This window comes from Aptenodytes forsteri, unplaced genomic scaffold, assembly GCF_000699145.1.
Source record: "Aptenodytes forsteri isolate BGI_AS27 unplaced genomic scaffold, ASM69914v1 Scaffold290, whole genome shotgun sequence".
Classification (NCBI taxonomy): Eukaryota; Metazoa; Chordata; class Aves; order Sphenisciformes; family Spheniscidae; genus Aptenodytes; species Aptenodytes forsteri.
Genome location: NW_008795244.1, coordinates 60,373 through 79,948, shown reverse-complemented (window position 1 = coordinate 79,948; position 19,576 = coordinate 60,373). Strand labels below are relative to the sequence as shown.

The following is a 19,576-nucleotide window of genomic DNA, read 5'->3' as shown; positions in this document are numbered from 1 at the left end:
TTGAATAATTCTGCAGTGATCTTGCAAGGGTGGATCTGTGGCGCTGCAATCAGCTTTCACGGTGCAGTGAGAGACGACAGCCCCTTGCTTAGACCTCTTGGCACAAGACGAGCCACGGGGACCGCAGAGCATTCACATCTCCAAAGACTGCAGTTTGACAAACGATACTCTGCAAATGCTCATGCAAGTTGCATCAGTAAATGCATTTATTCGATCACCCAGCTAGAAGATAAGTTATTAGAGACCTTTACTACCTGTGTCACAGGAGGACGTGATACTGGTCAGAGTTGGAAGCCAGAGGTCAGGAGAGGATCCAAAGCAAAAAATCCCAACTACTGCTGGAAACTCCTCACCTAACAACCGAGAACTTATTTTCATGATGCTGGATGAGACTTTGCAGACATCAACCACAGCTGACCAGCGATCACATCCATAATCCCTTGTATGTCAACTGACTCCTCATGCGAGCACAGTTTGTGCAGTCCAAATCGCTGATTTTGTGTTTGGAGAGGGTGAACGGAGGCCAATCCACACGGAAGACTGGCTTCGAGCCTCGTCTGCTGATCCTGGCAAGGATCTGCATTTCCACCAAAAGAAACCCAACCCAACCAAAGTACATTCAAAAGCAAAATAAAACAGAAAAACACACTTACCACTAAGCTGGTATTAAATTTATAAAACCGCTGAACTGTTCTGTCACTGAAGCTGTTGCAGAGGTTTTTCTTGACGAAGTTTGGGTGGTTCAGAATGTCATTTGCTACCAAAGGCTCCTAAATGAAAAACAGAGGATTTTATGCCTTTGAAATCAGACACAAACAGCAGCTTCTCTAGAGTCCTTACCACCTCAGAAATTAGAAAAGGTAGGAATAAACCAAGAAAAAAGGAGCCAGACCTTGTGTGTAATGTGCTGTTGCTCCACCGGTGCGTGTCCTTTGGGATCGATGAGGGTTGGGTGTGCCACAAGGTACCCTCTGTCTTCCATGATAAAGCACCTGCCCCACAACAAACAAAGAGGAGAGCCTCCCATTAGACCTCCTCAGGCTTTAGAGAGATACGGTGAAATGAAACATGATCTTAAATTTACAGCTAGAGGAACAATTTTTAAAGGCTTCCATTTATTGAAATAGCAGGGCCATTAAACAAATTCACTGCAAAATGTCTTTAAAGAATATATCGGGTATTTCCCTGAAGCTTTTAAATCTGTTACTGTTATAGCAAGCCTGGACCATCAAGGACCTGAAAATGGAACTGATTAGAAACAGAAAGAAAAACTGATCAGTGCGTTGTCTTGTCTGATCGGGGAAGATCCAGAAATAAATGAAGCATAATGAACTTGGAAAGCTTTAACAGTTTATTAATCTACTATGTTACTAATTAAACAGAGATTTCACACTCTCCTTTAATGACCTCCGGCTTTAGAATTCAATTTTAACGGGGAGATAAATAATTCCTGTTTCATTCTCAGCCTTCCCAACCTTTCCTCTCCCTTTTCAGCTCTTCACATTAGTTTCCTGTGTGATCTCAGGGAAATGATTTCGGATCTGTGCCCCTATGTAGAAACCAGTGTGCTGTGAGGTTTTAATCCGTAACGTTTTCGGCATCTCCCGTTTCCATAGCCGCAGACCGCCGCACTGGCGAAGGCGGAGGAGCAAGCAGCACCGTGGATGGCACAGCCTGTGCCAAGATCAAGAGAATTGGTGGCCGCAGAAGGGAGATGGGAGGAGGTTAATGTGGCCACTCAATGCTCCTGAAGTGCTCAGCGGGGTAGCAGCCACGTCCCCCTGCGCAGCAGGGCTTTGGCAGGGCCCCGCAGCTGCACCGCTGCCCTGGCCTCCTGCCTGGGGCTGGCAGACACTTCATGTGGCTTTAGAGTCTGCGATTCCCATGGCAGTCTGCTGTGTAAAGCTCTACCTACATCGGCTCACAGAGGGAGAGAGCAGATATAATTTAAAGCAATCAGCACAGAACAGATGAGACTGTACACTTTAGGTATACAAAGGAGTCATGAAAACTTGTAGTTGGATATTTTTTACTGTCCCAAACTGTTCGGGCTTTGCATTAGAAATTCACATAGTGATTGTTGCATTTTCTCTTTTTTCTGAAAGATGCTATAGGAAACAGGAGAACGAGTAGGCTTGTGATTACCCCAGAATGACTGCAGAGGGAAAAAGCTTAGTAGAGATACATTAAAAATCCCCAAATGCCTGCCAGATAGTTAGAATAGTTGTCTCTTAGTACATGCGTGCATTTACACAGAGGCTGTACGTATTAGATCCAGCTTCTGTGTTAGAATGGTCTAACAAAGCATTTAACAATATGCTTGAAATTCCTCATTTAGAGAATGTAGAAACAGAATAAAGCATCTGACCCCATTGATTATTAATAGTTTTTAACTGGGGGGGAAGGAACACCAAGCTAGAAATCCTGGTGGTTAATACACCATAAAATATATAAAAAAATCTGCAAAACAAACCAGAAAAGAACTGGGAGGATGACAGAAAACCACTTCCCTTCCCAAACTTAAGGTTTAAAAACAAACAGACAACAACAACAACGCCCAAACTGTGTTATCAGGAACAATTAAGATACACAGAGGTCTAAATAAAATTAGATACTCCAGATGAAATCAGACTTCTTCTGACTAGTGTTGTGGTATGTATTTCTGAGAAAAAATATAACAAAAGTATATTTTAAAAATCATAGTTAAAATAACTAGAGATAATACATCATTATTACATGCTCACAGTAACTAAATAGGTAAAATGAAAACAAACAGAACAGAATGGAAAGTGTTCATTTAATAAAGAATGGGGTTTTGCCCAGGATTTCAGTGAAGTCTAAATATAACAAAAAAAAAAATCAGTTATCTTCCGTTTTTGTATTCCTGCAGACTGTTTATTTAGCTGATGACAGTTTGATCTTGTATAACAAAAAAGTCCACATAATCTTTAAGAGAAGAACAAGCACAAATTTTAGTGGAAATCAGAGAACACACGCTGAAAGTAACAGAATCCTAGAATAAGTTAAGTTGGAAAGTACCTCTGGGTCATCTGGTTAAAAAAAACCCCACAAACCAAAACAAACAAAAAAAAGCTTTAGATATTCATTGCCTGGAAGGAACGGCTTACCTTATTTTGTTTCCTCCATCTTGGTTACAAACTGGCAGCAGGTCCATGAGAACTTTGTAGAAGTATCGGAGGGTGAAGTCAATGCCCATTACTGCCACTGAATGCCCTGAAGACATCTGTGCACTGCAAAGGGGGGGGGGGGGGAAGGAAAAAGGCTTTCCTGGTTGTATTAATAATTAATATTTTAATTACTCAGTTCCCTACTTGAAAAGGGGACTGGCTTCTCTGGCATGTAAATGACCAGCTCAAATCCACATCTCCACACTGAAGCTCAGTTCACCCTGCTTGTGTTTAAATGAACACTTAGAGCAGCTGTAAACGGAGAGAACGGTGTCTTAACAGTGTTAGTTATTTGCTGCAAATGCTGAAGTCTCTCCACATAAATTGCACCTTATGCAACCAGCACGTGGAGGAGAGAGGAGACAGCCCAGGACTGGATCACACCCAGGAACCGACCCTTCTTCCCACAGGCTGTGCTCCCTCGACTCTTACATACACCCCTACCACCACCACAAATTTAGTATTTAGCAACATAAATTAGGATTAAAAATTCCCCACCTGCACAAATGAACGCAGGATGCAGCTCCTGCATTTCTAGCACCCGAATCCCCACTGCCTCGGGGGGGGGGGGGGGGTATGTTCTGCACCGCTCCTCTTTGCTCAGCCCCCAGCGTTAGGACCTGAATATGAAGCTGCCATAGACATTTTGCTAAATCCCTAAAATTCCAAAGTGTAGGACTGATTATGAATTTCAGCCAGAAAAAAAAGCTGGCCAAGGTACAAACATGAATGAGGTTACCTTGCACCAGGCAACTAGGTGGTATTTAGGTGCTGGTTAATGAGCACTGTGTTAAATGCTTCAAATCACATCCTACTAACAGGCCAGTTATCTGTGCTAGCTGGAATTAAACACGACTAGTTCATGTTAACCTGACGCTGCCTCTCCCACTGCCTACAGAGAGCCCAGTGACATTTAAAACCATATCACTTCACAAATGTTCTGATTCAGTATCTTTCCCCAGTGTAGGGCAACCATAAAATAAACATTTAGGGAAAGGGCAGAACCTGGAGTCTCTGTGGATGCTCACCAGCAGTGGCAGCAAGAGCTGCTGTGAATTGCAGTATTTCGCCCATACTGAAAATGCACTTGTGTTCCTATTTTTACACACCAGTTCGGGAATATACACAGTTGCCTTAGCAACTGATACATCAAAGACCGACAAAACAGTCTCAGGCTGATGTATGGAAGTGTATTTTCTCACAGCTCTATAAAGGTAAAAAAGCACTACTTTTGCTCAGTTGCATCGTTTTAACTTTCCTCACCATCAGTGAAGCAACTGCAAGAGGTCTCCTGGAAGAAGCACAGTCTTGACATGTGGCTGAGACCATTTGGATGCTGAAAGCTCCAAACAGAAATTATATTCTATTTATGTTGTTATTTTCCCAAGACTTCCTGTCCTGGCAAATTCCCACCTTCCCCTCAGGCGAAACATCCAGATACGCAAGACCTCCTGAATCAATACACTTGAGCTAAGGCGCAAATCTCCACTGGGCAGCTGGGCGCCAGAGCAGTGAGGTTCTGGAACAAAAGCCTTCTAATATAATAATAGGGGAAAATAACTAATATATATTATGGCAGGTTATGAAAATGATTGCATGATGCGGTGATCTGCAGTAGCCTGAGGCTGGACTGAATGATGAGGGAATCTCTGTCACTCCTCCATTTCTAACACCCAAATTCTCAAAGATTGCTTCCTGCAGCACTGAGATGGCACAGCCAGACCAAGTTACCTCTCATCCCTGAAGGACGCAAAATGATCAGCTCATACTCAAATTGCAGGGCGTGCTACTTTACACCTATGCGGGCCTTATGTTGATGACAAAGGAGACACCTTTGACTTGCTATTTTTTAAAATCTACTTTTCTAAATAATTTTATCTCTGAAGATAGGAATAAAAATGTTTAGAAAAGAAGATAACTGAACAGCACAGCTGGACTATACAAAGTAGAGGCTGCTGGCAGCCCCTTATCCATATAAAACTAACTGTGTTTACTGGACTGAAGTTTGCTTTTAAAGAGGTACAGTGAAGGTGTAGTCAAATCTAATTTGTAGATTTATAAATACAGATTCTAAAAACCTGCATTTAATTTATTTTTAACATTACCCATTTCATGGAGAAGGAATGGGAAGAAGGATGACAGTAAGCAGCACAGATACATTTAACTGTATGTGACAAGGCATCAAGCTATGAAGTTACTGCTCTGTCCTAACAGACAAAAAGCCATTAAGAATGCTTTAAATATTTTAGCTTCATTTTTAAGCATTAAATCCTTCTGGTTTGCTGATGCGAGCCATATTAAATAACTTCTTGCATGAATCTTCTATTCCCAGCCTCCAAAACAGAAGTAGGATATACATAAAAAGGGAACGAGAGATAAGCGTCAGTTCCAGATAAACTAATGTTGTTATTTAAACCCACACAGCAGTTTCTAATGTGAGTATGCCTATTAACTCTACTGATTCCTCCCCCACCCCTCCGTTTTTTTAACTAAGACCTCTTTGGGGATTATAACCGCATGTGAGTATAAGCTTTAGAGGTCATATTTACCCAGGAATCACACTCACATCTGCCAAACTTTGTTTAACCATACTCTAATCATGTTCTAATAACCCATGCGAGCTTTAAGTTCTTAAAGCTAACTGAACCATCGCTTGCTAGATAAAAATCAGAATTTTAATTAATTGCACTTCTCTTCTTACAAAAGTGCTTATTTCCCTTAAGTAAATTCCTCTCTGAGAAGCACCATGCAGGCGTTAGGCCTGATAATACCCCTGCCAAAAAAAGACACGCAGGTGTCCTGTGGTGGGAAATTCCAAACAAAGACGAGATGTCTCTGACAAGAGTAGAAAAGCAGTGTCCCGGGCTCTGCTGGCTTTGTGATCTGTATTTACCAGCGCAATGTTAGAAGTTACCTTTGTACTGGTGGGGTCTTAGATGGAGCGTGTGCAGAAGCCATGTGCTCAGTGAAAGTCTTGGAAGAGACTCCGTATAAAAACCAAAACAAGTAACTACTATTTCTGAGACTCGGGAGAGCTTATGGTAGAAAAGTTTACTACATATTCTACAAACTAACCTCCTTTAAACATTCTACATCTCAATCCGAACCTGAGCCTTAGGCTGGGGGCCTGGACAGGAGGGAGCTGAAACAAAAAAAGTCTGGTCCTCGAGGGAAGGGTCATTCCAGTACTGACAAGATGTTCATAGACAGACTGACTCCACTTCTCCTGGTGGCGATATTACACTGTACTGAGAATAAAGGAAATGCTGAGATTCTCTCGATCAACTTTGAGTGAAGATACATTAGAATTTCCCCTTTCCTTTTTTTAAACCATAGAAGACTAATTAATAAAGAAAATGTTTCTTCCTACATGGCTATGATGTTCATTTTGGTTTTGATCCCAAAGGCACGGGCTGCTATTTCCACTCCGATTTGTTTTCTGCAATCCCGTATGGGCGGGTGAAGGTTTACAGGCTTCTCCTCAAGTTCTTCTTCCTCCTGAAAGCCCCTGTCCAGACTGAATTTAAACAGCCCAGGCGAGGAGCTCCCCCAATTTCTGGAGTACGGATAGATCTTTAATTAAAACCGCCTTGTGGACTAACCTCTATTTGCAGTTAGGTAGATCTGCTTTCACCTCTTATTCCCTCCAAAGATCACCCTGGCACATACAACTTCAGGAGTGTAAGCGCAAGTAACTTCAGGAAATTCAGAGATTAGCTGTCTTGATGAAAAAAGGTAGTCCGTCTTATTTGACTACCAGCAGAGAGGGAATATATCCCAAACTGCCTAATGAAAGCGATCCCTCTCCTCCTCCTAGGTCCCTGTCTTGCATACATGACATTTCATCTCACGTTCATCCAGGAGCACATTCTCACCAGTCAATCTTTTTTTCTATATGCTATTATTATTTGTATATGAATAGAGCTACAGAATATAAACCTATTCATATACCATGGATTTTTCACAGCGTTTCAGTGTTTTCACTGAATCTACACAAGGTTATATCACATTTCATCAAAAGCACTTTAAAACCAGGTTTGGTTTTCAGTTCTTGAACACGAAGGAGTTGCTAATTGAGAGTATTCTTGCTTGACACAAACCTCGAAACACCATTTACCTGGAAGAATGGACTGTGTGACTGATCGTAACGACGTAGCCTGCCCCTCCAACATCTAAGTAGGGACCAGTAAAGGTAATCAGTCCTGGATTAGCCACTGCATGCAAGTACCTAAGGGCAGCCAAAAGAAACACTTATAATTAGCAAAAAATGGTTACTGTAAACTTTAAGACAGTATCCTTGATTTTGCAGAAACACAGACAAACATTGAATTCTGCACACTGTGAACAACGTGCCGCCAAATTAATGTTTCTTAATATTAAACAAGTACCTAAGTACGATTAGGACCTAGACCTAAAACAGACTTGCTCAATAAACAGTTCCTCAGTACATACAACTGCATTAAAAAAGCTCAATTTACTTCTGCATAGAATACATTTAATGTCATTTTAGACATTTTTCCCCAGAACAACGTATGACTTAGTGCCAGTGGACTCTCAAACTCAGAGCAAACACTGGCAAAATTATTATGTTGCAAACGCAGGAGAAAGGACGTCCTATAGGCAGAATTCACACATGAAAATCTGGAAAGATGTCAGAAAGTGACTACAAATTACAATCTCTTTTAAAACTTACTGCCAACATAAAATGAGCCACAATCATGTCAAATATCTTCCTACTGTCATAAGAAAGTTTATAAAATATTCCAACTGTTGGAAATGCTTTTGTGTATGAAAAGTCTATTACTTTGCTTTCCAGTATACTAACCCATGAGTCTGGACTGCAGCGTGCAAGTGACTGAATTCTGAATTCTACTTTATTACTAGGGCTTTGCTTGCATCTTCTTTCCAAAACATTGCCATTTGGCTTTAGATGAAAAACAAGACATTATGGCAGGCTGCATATGGAGGCTTTTTCAAAACCATGGGTTGAAAAAATCAGTGAAGTGTGAAAGCACACCCCCACCCCCACCCCAAAACAACAATGAAAATAAATTTGAGAGCTTCTTTTAAAAGGAGACAAGGGATTGTAAAAGGGCATTCAGTTAATTTACAACATGAATGCACCCTGTTTATCTCACTACAAAAAAAGAAAGCAAAATTCCATCATCTTATCTGTCAGCAAAAACACAAACAACAACAAAAAGGAAGAAAACCTGAAAAAAAGCTAATCAGTAGCTATGGTAATGATTTTTTCAGGGAGAACATGGGTGAGGAGAGCTACAGTATGGCCAATGCCAGGAGCAATTCAGAGCCTTCCCCGTACAGCTGGAGGGTTGGGACCCAGCCAGCGCTGGCTCGTGCCTTTCCCAGCATCGCTGTGTGGCAGCACCTGGCTGGCTGCTTTCAACAAAGCACACACGTCAAAACACACTCCAGAGCGCTCTCATGTCTCAGGCTCTCATTTGTAATGTATACAAATATTTTCCCAAATCAGTTGCTAGTGCATAATTAATAGTGCACAGTCAAGCCAGCAAATTCCTACTTTAAATTAGCAATGAAATCTGCTGTAAACAAACAAACAAGACGACTAAAATATTAACAACCAAAAATGGCACAAGAAGCTGAAAACACTCCCGAATTAGCTAATCCCTAAAGGGGATATTCATTTTCTGAATATTTACATTCCCATCTGCCATAGCAGGGATATGAAACAGAAACTATCACTTAAAATAAAAAGGGCTGAAATTAGAACCAATAAAGGTTTTAACTAGCTGTATTTAAGCACCAAGCCTTTTACGCATGATGAAAACATTTCTAGTTAAATAGATTATAGCTGGCCATAAAAAAACCCAGGCTATGAAATTGATACCAAATATTTCCCTTATTGCCCTCCAAGATTATCCAAAGCTTTGATAACGGGACCCTAAAAACTCACCATTGTCTCCTGGTGGGATCAAATGCTTTGTCCATGAGGGAACCGGGGTAAATTCGAAGCACCCCATTGGGGGTTGCTATGTAACGGCGCACAATATAACTGTTCAGGCTACTCATTTCCATTTGTGTCATCCATTCATCTGTGACGTGACTGGTAGCCATTACTTCATTTCTGACAGAGAACTGCAAAACAAAGGCAGACCTAGCAGGGTTCCTCTAAGACTTGCATGAAAAGATAATAAGCTGCTCGCAGGGTTTCCTTAAGAGCGATCGGAGATCATCTAAACTCAATTACTTGTTTAAAGTCTTCCCACACCAGACGGATCTGGCACATTCCAACCAAAGGAAAAGCTTATTATAATGAAATAAGCTTATTATAATGAAATATTGTTGTCGTTATCTCTGCGGCTTTTAGAGTTTGCTTTTTTACTTCACGTAAATACAAATACTGCTCCGCTTGCACACAAAATAGAAATTTCTCATTTATATGCCTAAGAACACAAAGATATTTCCGCTCTAAATTTACTGTAGCTTTAATTTTTCTAGTGTTTATTTTAATAGCTGCTTATCAACTTTTTTCCCCCCTCTTGGGGAGGAAGCCCTCTCCCTCCTCTCTCCACTCTCCTGGGCCTTGAAGCCCACGGCCATCTCTCCAGGCATGGCAATACCACTCCAAACCACCACTCCATAACCCTATGAGCATGAGGAGATCAGTGTTTCAGATACTCCCCTCCTGGATGAAGGCGTGGGACGTGAGGAAACCGGGGTCTCCAGGGCTGACCAGAGCAGTCAGCACCGAGAACATACCTTAAGGCCAGGATTGGCAATCAGGCGCGTGTTGTCGCTGAGGTACGCTGTGTAATGCTCCACCATCCGTTTTGTCTCAGGCTGGCTGAGATGTTCGTATGGAGAAGAGAAGCTGCCCGCAGAGAGCATTACCGTAGGGCTTTCTACAAATAGCAAAATATGAGAAAGTTAAGGACAATGAATTGCACATATTGCATAGTAAACACATTCGTATCACGAAAGGGTATCCTCCGCCTGTTCCTCCACTCTCCCACACTTCAGTATGCAAAGCGCGCAGCTCCTTCAGGTCACGGGTGGACTGTGAGCGAGGGCAGGAAACGTGAAGTTCTCCATCCAAACCAGAGCGCTCACCAGAACAGCTTGCCTGCCCAGGCACTGACAAAACTTATGTTCCACATGAATTACCTTTCTTGCTTCAAAATACAGACATCACAAAGTTAGTCCACTTACTCTGATCTCCACATGTTATTTGGTAGACTTTAGTGCCTTTGTTCTCAAAGTCTAAACAATTTCTGAATTACTACTTTTCGAAAGATTACAGAAGCTGTTTTCCCTTAAGAAAAGATTTTGTGCTAAAGAAGAAGAAATTAGTTATCTATGTTTAGGTTAGATATGGCAGAGGAAAACGAAAACAAGCACTTTCAGTTACAGATAATGAACAAATGGGGAATTACAAGCGCAGAAGAGGGAGCTTACCAATAAAAGTGTAGCTGTCTGGGGTGATTTTCAGAACAGACTAGAAAGTAAACTTTCATTGTGCAGAAACTGCAATACCAGACAGCTTTTTCTTTTTAAAAGAAAAACTATTATGATGATGCAGGGCTGAAGGTTGAGAAGAACGCCTTTTCTGAGTATTTGACCCATGGAACCCGATTTCCCTGTGTGTAATGGTCTCCAGAGGAAAAACTTCACTGGAGTATGTGAAGTGTTCTGCTTTTATTCACATTCCTCTAAAACACATCACCATACATCCAGCAACCATATGTACTGCAGTCATCACTTATGAACTTCTATTACAGTCCTTCATCTGCTTCCCAGACCAAATATTCCGATGTTATTGCATTTTTGCTTTGCATGAAGTTTTTCCACTTGTCAGCTTAGTACTGCATTTTTTGGATATTTTCCATTTATATCTTGTCTTTTTGGATATAAGATAATCAAGACTAGGCACCACATTAAAGAAAGAAAAAACCCTGTATTCTAAACAATTGGCAAAGCAATTTCCATAGGTTTGTTAAGTTCCTCTATAACTCCTCCAGTCTAATCTCACTTAGCTATTTGTGGCACTGCAATATAGCTAAGAAAATATCACAACTGTGCCGCTAATCCACTATGAGACCTTCAAACCTTGCTACAAACAAAAGCACTTAATTCAGAACTTCTTATAATACAGCACAGATTTTAGTAAAAACCTCCAAGAGTAATACTTAAATATGAAAGCTTGCAACTTATGATGCTTATATAAAAAACCTCTATGTTCTTAGGATATATTATGTTTTTTTAAGTTCTCTATCCTTTCCAGACAATAGAACTTACACTGCCATACAGACTCTCCCTCTTTCCAGTAATACTTGAGCAACTACTGAAATCAGTCAAGTAGAGTAGAATCAGTTCAGCTTATCAAATCCAGGAATGCATCAGTAACCCGAGAATTTTTAAGGTACCTTGAAGGTAAGGAGGGTCTGGAAACCATTACACCACAGGAGTTCTCACAGTTTCCCCCAACAGGCATAACTTCTGACTTCTCATGGATCGATGGTCTTAAATGCTTATGGCAGTGAAAAACTTGCATAAATCCAAAGTCAAAAAGTACTCCTGCACGACTGGCTGGGACTTCATCCTACTTACATTTGTCAATAAGCTGCTTTACAGCCAAGAGAACAGAACTTAGTTTTAAGCTTGGTGAGACATTTCTCACTCTCCCCACTCCACTTTCTGGGAACTTGATCAAGCAAGACTCACGGTGCATTTATCTCATATTCTGATGAGCAGTCCCACTGCGTTCACCCATGCAAGTGCTCGCCACTGGGCAGGGTAGCTATGATCAATGAAGACCTATAAGGAGGTACGGCTGATTAGAAAATCAGCCCTGGAAATAAAAGCATTTCAAGAGAAGAGTATTTCCAGTGTTTTGTGAGAAGAGTTTTATTTTCTGCTGCCACACTTTACAGAAACACGCATGAGGTCAAGACGAACTGCAAGAAAGCTTTACCTAAGGTAGCCAGCTGCTTGAAGTGCAGGCAGGCATTTGGCTGGCCCAGCAGATCCAGTCGATGATACAGGAGCTTGCTGCTGGGGACAGTGTTGAGATTCTTCAGCTGTTTAACAGGTATTTCTGGCTGTATCACCACGACACACAGAATAAAGGATGTGTCCTGGACCTGAAAAACAAGGGCAAGTCATCAAACTGAAACAAAAAGGTGGAGGTGCTACAGAACTTATTTTCTATTTAGCATTCGTTCTCTTTTAATTGCTCATCTCGTCCACCTCTGGAAGGTGGCATCCCACACTTCGCCATACTCTGAAGGATCACAGTTCCCACCCTCTCTGAAAACAAACAATTCCCTTTCAAAGAAGCTAATACGGACTCAATCCTACAGAAAACAAGAGAGGAGGATTGTGCAGATAAAATTTTCAAGCCATATTGGTCTCTATACAGGGTAGAGACTTGATTACAGCAACTCAGTCCCATACAGCCACATTCAAGCCTGTAACTATCCTGTATGTATTGGAGCCACTAAGTTGTACAAAAAAATACTTTTCCACAGCCTATGCACAAAATAAAAATATTTAGTTTTCAGGAAAAAAGACTGCATTAGGACTTTCATTTTGTTCCTCAATTTGCAATAATTTCTAACGCTGTTTCGTGGATACTTTTTGAAGTGTCATTAACAGAGGAGAGGCTTCAGGTTCACAGTTGATAACACACTGGTATTCCCATTATGAAGAATACAGACAAATTAACTCTCAAAAATAAGATTTTATCATTACCACTCTTAATTGTGTGCTGCATGTGTCACATGCTTTACTGGTTTGTATATTTTAAGTATCCTATAGTACATCAGACTAACAAAACTTGGGAGTTGCCCAGCTGCTCTGCAAGGGTGTTTGATATTTAATGTAGCATTACAACATTAGAAAATGTCACATCCTCCTATGTGAATTTCTGTTACACAATGACAGATTTAATCTCTTAAAACTGCTCAGCTTAATCTTTTAGGTTGGATTTAACTTAATACTGTGAAATGATCCACAAGTACCCTCCTAAGTTTGTTGGCACAAAGAAGTAGCCAATTACTTCTGGCATCAGCGAAATTCACCTGGATTATATTTAACCTTAGATTCCATTTTAATCCCTGGGTCAAGATTAGCGTTCAGATATGTTCAAAACTGAAGAAAGGACAGCTGCTAGAAGCTCTCTTAAAGCTCTTACAACAGGTAACATAGCCTGTTGCATACACATCGTACTCAGTTTCAATGAAAGCTTCAATATAACTAATGTTTGTAAGAAAAGTGTTAAATTACCGCAAACATCATCACTGGCTACTGATACAGTTCTGCAACAAGATAGTATCAGAATGAGAAACTGACATTTTCCCAATTGTATTAATTAATGGATTGTACTACTCTGCCCCAAACGTAACAACAGTATTAAACAAAAGAATGACTTAATACTAAACTCTGCCTCAGCACTGTATTGAAATGTGGTCTCTGATAAGGTGTTTACGTGTCACCTGGCTTGAAGTATGACATCCAGACCAGTATAGCTTTACTTCCATTGGGAAAGCACAAGTATAATCTCTATGTAACTGTACATTACATGTGTCTTATGAAATGAGTGCCTTCATGAAGAAAGAGCACCACATATCCATGCAGACACATCTCTGAAAATGACACGGTAACAAACCTGAAATGGTAATTTCATTGGTTCTTCACTGGAACAAACCTCCCCACATTCATGCAGTTTCTCAGTAATTCAAATCTTTCATACGTCAATATATAGCAATACTTCATGCTTCACTATATTCAATACATTAATGTACTCTTCAATATATGAACTTACTCTATGCCATCCTGCAACAGCGTCACTTTTGTTCCTTACCATTTTCCAGGCATAGCTGACATTGTAGGCTTCTTTTCCAATTTCTCTCAGTTTGTTTACATGCCAAGACAATGACGAGTTCACAGGAACCGTAATGATCTGGCTGCCCAGGGGAATGCTATATTGGCAAATATAACACACAGCATTTTATTAAACACTAAGAAAGCTCTTAAGCAAAACCCAGCTACTGTACATTTATAAAAATATCGTAAGATATGAAGAGATTAACTGTTATCTGTCTTAGGTGAAGAAAAAGTGTACGTATGCTGAAAATGCACTTGTGTACTGACACACTTTGGGTTAAAACACATACTCAGATAAGAAAAAGGCTAAAGAAAAACCCAGACCAAATAGTGGAAAAACCTTCCTGACATAGAAGGGAGACATTAGAAAGAGTATCCCCCAGATCAGCTGTGGAAACCACTACTTAGCACACCAAGCGATAAAATGAAGAAAGTTGGAGGAAAAACCAAAGCAGAACTGTTCTGCATTTGTGTGTGTGTGAATAAATCCATCCGAGTATCCAGATATTGTAGGAAAAGGAACTTTACCTTATATTCTCTTAAAACTCCTCTAGAAATACTTCTAGTGCTCTAAGGACTGCTAATGTTTGGACTTGCGTCCCGGTTCCTTACCTAAGGATGTTCTGGCGCACTAGCTCAAATTTAGGAATGTTCTCATAATGGATAATATCTGTGTGGAGTGGTGGTTCAGACAACAGGTAGGGCCTGGTAAGGGATGGGTGCATAAGAGTGTATCCTAAAAAAATAAAGACACAAAACCAGACATTGAATGCATTATAACAACTGAATACAGGATGAATATTTGCAGGAGAAAAAAAAAATACAGTAACTACATACAATTTTTTTTTACAAAGGCTTAACAAATGTAAGTGAACAAGCAATATTATCATCAAGGAAGTTGCAAACTAAGAACTTGGTAAGTTGCAAATGAAAGACAGCTCAAAGAACCAAGCAATAAAAAGACGTTGGGATCAGAGGAAAAGAGCTGAACACATATACACCAGTTTTGCCTTTTGCCCTACACATATAGAAAACCTTGATGTTACACATGTAGAAAGTCTCAACAGCAAGTAAGCATTTCCACATCAAAATTCCAGTACAGAAATTTCAAGTCAGGAATCCACCTACAGTCTCCAGCTGTCCGGCAACCCTCAGGCAAAACTAACCAAACAACATGCAATTAATCTTTTAATAAATATTATCATTCATTACCTATAGACTATTTAGAGACATGAGAATTAAGAGTTTCCATTTGATGGTTAATGATCTCAGTGGGACTGGAAGAGATTATCTGAGCTAAAAACTTACCTTTATTATCAATGAGGAAAGTGTAGGAACCCAAGGAATCTTGATAATAGGTGACATCTTCCAAGATATAGGCAAGATTAACATCTACTCCAACAATCCCTAGTAGCAGGTTTCCAAAGTAACACGGTTTACTTACAGTCATTATCAGGCCTTAGAATGAGAGGAATAACATAAAACCATCAGCAATAATACCTAGTTAATTATTTTTAGAGGAAACAGAGCATGCGCTTTATCATTTTAAAATGTTATACAGTTAAATTTTTATATAGTATTCCTTGCTGGAATATGGACAAAAACTGGCATGCCTACAGGGAAGCTGAGCAGGTTATCTGTCATGTCTGGTTGGTTTTAGCCACTCTCCCTAATTAGTTATTTCTATGTTTCTAGTAGTGACCTAAGGTACATTTAATCAATTTATTAAAATACACACCACAATTAATGTTTTGGGGTTTTTGTCAGTCTACAAGTGGATGCCTTACAGATAAGAAATGCTTTTGCATGAAAAGCCAAGGTAGTATTTTGTTCCTTTAATATCATTTAAGGCACTTTAAAAAATAGGGGGATGAGGGAGGAAGAGAATTTGTACTTGTAAAGCAACAATAGGGATGAATTATTGCTCATCTAATTGCATATTCAGAATATTAAATGTCCTCTGCTTAACTAAATCCCAATATGGACACTGTACTGGGAATCATACCCATAATTACACAACGGTTTGGGACACATCTTGTGCCTGAGGTAAGAACTCTCGGTAATACCTTATTTCTCTTACTTTCTACACCACTGCTATCTGGAAACTCAGAGACTCTTTTCCTTTAAACCAGTATAAAATTCATTTGCATGTATAAGCTTTTAAGTACACTTTGATATTTATGTAAGACAAACCTTCTCTATTGCACCATTTCTAATCCTTCTGTTGCTCAAATTTTCCATTATGCTTGGATGTGGCTTTGAGAAAGAGTAATAATACAGCTTAATTAACAAGGTTAGGAAATGCAGAAAGTAGCAAGCATTCTGACTCAGAAGAGATTTGCTCAGGAATAGTCTTAAATTTGTTTTGGGACTCAACACACAAGGCAAATGTGCAACCTAAACTCAGCAGCCCTTCAAAACTATTCAGCGTAACCATCAACTACTCCTACATACTAGCCGAGACTAAGAACACGCGAAGTCCTGAATGAAGAAATAAAGAATTTGCTCAATTGTCAAAGCAATATAAAAATCACCAATGTATTTCCTAACATCACTGTGATGGTCACATCTTTTTACAGAGCACTGGAGCCGTGCTAGAGAAACGTCAGGTGAGCTGCCCAAGAACTAGCAGGGGTAAACCCTACAGCTCTGATCTTCCAAGTGTGTACGTTGAGCTTTAGGAAGGGCACCAGATCCCAAAGGTAAAAGGAGCAACAGCACCGCAGCTTACAAGTGATGACACTTAAGCAAGCATTAGCTCAGGCAGTGGGACCCACAGCTGGGTGTGTGTCCAGCCGGGGGAGCTCTGCCAGCACTGTGGGAGCAGCCTAAGACCGCTCCCTATCTCCTGAACCTGCCCCTGTCAAGAACCCAAACAGGATCACCCTGCAGTGCATGCTTACCCTGAGCACAAATTAAACTGTCTAATTTCTGCAATTCTTACATGTATGTCATCTTATACACATGCTGGTACGCTCCCAGAAGTCTCTATCGATATCTACACCTTCAGTCTCTCCATTACTAGATGTAGTGGTGAGATCAGATCAAGTTGAACACACAGTGTTTGGTAATGTAGCATCTAGTTTTAAGGTAAAAGGGCAGATCCATCCACCTTCCCACCACGTCAGCATAAATTAGAAACCGACAGGAGAATGACACTACAGACGTCTGCTGCGTTAAGATACTCTTCAGCACGCATTCACAGTCTGCAGAAAAATTGTCACCAGGCTTCCACTAAACTCAGCAAATCCCTTGCTCCAGACTGTCCGAGCCATCACCAGCCAGCTCAGCCTTCCTGTCCTGTTTGGTGCTGGGGGCAGACAAAGTGTGCTGAAGCTAAAAGGAGAGCTAAGGATAGCACGTTTGGGACAATATTTAATAATCTCTCTTTGTGCCATTTGCTAAGATGATTGCCTTCCCCCTCTTACAGAGGTCTGACTGCCAGTGTCCAGCATCCCCACCTTTACAGCCTGGCAGCAGTGAACAGATGCTGAACTAGTTGTGAAGAGTCACTGCTTGGGGTGCAAAGACAGAAAAAAAGGAAACTCCAGCTGGAAGAACGACTCAAAAGTCACGTGCATGGCTCCACAGGAAAGGGAGGCTCAAACGATAATAACTTTTTCTCTCCTCCACTGTGGGGACCTATGCAATCCCTTGAGTCTACCTGTAAGACCTCAAAACATATAGAAGTACTGAAATAATGAATGCTGCGATGGTGCAGCATGGTCACGGCTGTCATTTCAACATAAGATTGCTTCCCTCAAGTACAAAGAATTTCTCTCCACAAATTAAATTATGGATGCTGTATACATACACATATATAAGAACAAATTTCACCCCTGAGAATCCAAGCTGAATCTATCTACTCCATGTCTTATTACCACTTTTTTCAAAACTAGATCTTCTGCAGATAAAAAACCTATGGCATGAAAGGCTAATTTTATATTTGTCTTGGGAACACACCTAAAAGCATCACCTTATAAGACTACAGTATATTTAGGAATATGTAAGCAAAAAGGAACCTCATCTCTTACGTTTTTATACCTAAATTCAGTGTAAGCACTTACCATCTCCCATTTCATCTGAGAAAGGCAGACTGAAGACTGCCTCATCGATCATTCGGTTGGGGAGGTTTGTGTAGAATCGGCCAACTGTAGTTTCCAGGTTACTCAGCTGGTTTAGGACCATCATGCTTCCCTTGATCACAGGTAGGGCTGTTCGGTCCGGCACCCCATACTTCACCGAGTTCTGCTCTGCCAGGTCTCGCAGAAAGGCCAGTTCCTTCAAACCTGTCACTCCCTCTGAAACAGAGATGCGAGAAATAGAAGGAAGGAGATAGAAGCAGCTTACTTTCAATCAAGACTTCTGTATCTTACTCCAAAGTATTGTCAATAAAAGCAAAATGATACATATGCTATACTGTAGGACTGAAAATACTATAGGCTTATTTAAGCGATAAGGTAAAGTGCTGAAAGACTAGTATGGTTTTAGGAGAAGTAATTAGCTAATATGAAATTTAATAAGATTGCCTCTCACATACTGTTGCACGGTGCAAAAATTCAACATGCTGTTCACATCACCACTTTAAACAAGATCTTTTAACAAAGACTTATGTGACCAATAAATCCACAGGACAGCTCTTTGTTCTCCACTGGTGGCTAGTCCACATAAAGGACCAGGAGCATATTATACGCCCTTGGAGATAACAGGCTTTGTTCTTTAGCTTAAACATTACAGTTTCACATTTTACCTAAGTCTCAGGCTCAATTCCTGCAGACAAATCAAAGACTTCTGTACATATTAGGTCTCAAATGAGTATTTAAATTTACAGTCAAATGATACATTAGCTTAAGCATTCGTTTCCTTGGCTAGAGTCCGTGTGCAATTTTTAGTAATACAACATATAGCCTTCTTATTAAAAATGCTTTGTTGGAAAAAGCACAGGATGCCAAACTACTGTGTGTGTGATCTTCATATTTAACTTCACTCTTAAGTTGGGTCCTAAGTTATCAAAGCACTTCAGATTACGTTTGATGTTCCATTCATGCTCCTTGGCTAATGACTGAAATACAAGTCACATATACTCTCACTTTGCTGCACCAGGAACATGGGCAGTGTCAGGAAGGTTTACAGTTGCAATAGTTATCAAATTTAATTCAGTCTGGTTACCACTAGACAATTTAGGCAACAATACTTTATATCCTGAGCAGCTGCACTGTGATATATAAGCTTATAGTGGCTGTCCTGGTTTTGGCTGGGATAGAGTTAATTTTCTTCCTAGTAGCTGGTACAGTGCTGTGTTCTGGATTTAGGATGAGAATAATGTGATAACACACCGATGTTTTAGTTGTTGCTAAGCAGTGTATACTAAGTCAAGGACTTTTCAGCTTCCCATACTCTGCCAGCAAGGAGGTGCACAAGGAGCTGGGTGGAGTATAGCCAGGACAGCTGACCCAAACTGGCCAGAGGGATATTCCATACCATGTGACATCATGCTCAGTATATAAACTGGGGGAAAGCTG

General features: G+C 40.5%; 1 protein-coding gene across 1 annotated transcript in view; it reads right to left on the bottom strand.

Moving 5' to 3' along the window:
* Positions 1-19,576, bottom strand: part of CACHD1 (cache domain containing 1) — a 75,177-nt gene that overhangs the window by 9,908 nt on the left and 45,693 nt on the right. Inside the window, exons 8-18 of the mRNA XM_009278720.1 lie at positions 18,122-18,355; positions 15,363-15,512; positions 14,667-14,790; positions 14,032-14,149; positions 12,142-12,310; positions 9,930-10,072; positions 9,124-9,305; positions 7,306-7,416; positions 3,129-3,251; positions 893-992; positions 654-770 (exon numbers count right to left, since the gene is read on the bottom strand). Coding sequence (XP_009276995.1) covers positions 654-770; positions 893-992; positions 3,129-3,251; positions 7,306-7,416; positions 9,124-9,305; positions 9,930-10,072; positions 12,142-12,310; positions 14,032-14,149; positions 14,667-14,790; positions 15,363-15,512; positions 18,122-18,355 — 1,571 coding nt within the window. The remainder of the gene's footprint in view (positions 1-653; positions 771-892; positions 993-3,128; positions 3,252-7,305; positions 7,417-9,123; positions 9,306-9,929; positions 10,073-12,141; positions 12,311-14,031; positions 14,150-14,666; positions 14,791-15,362; positions 15,513-18,121; positions 18,356-19,576) is intronic.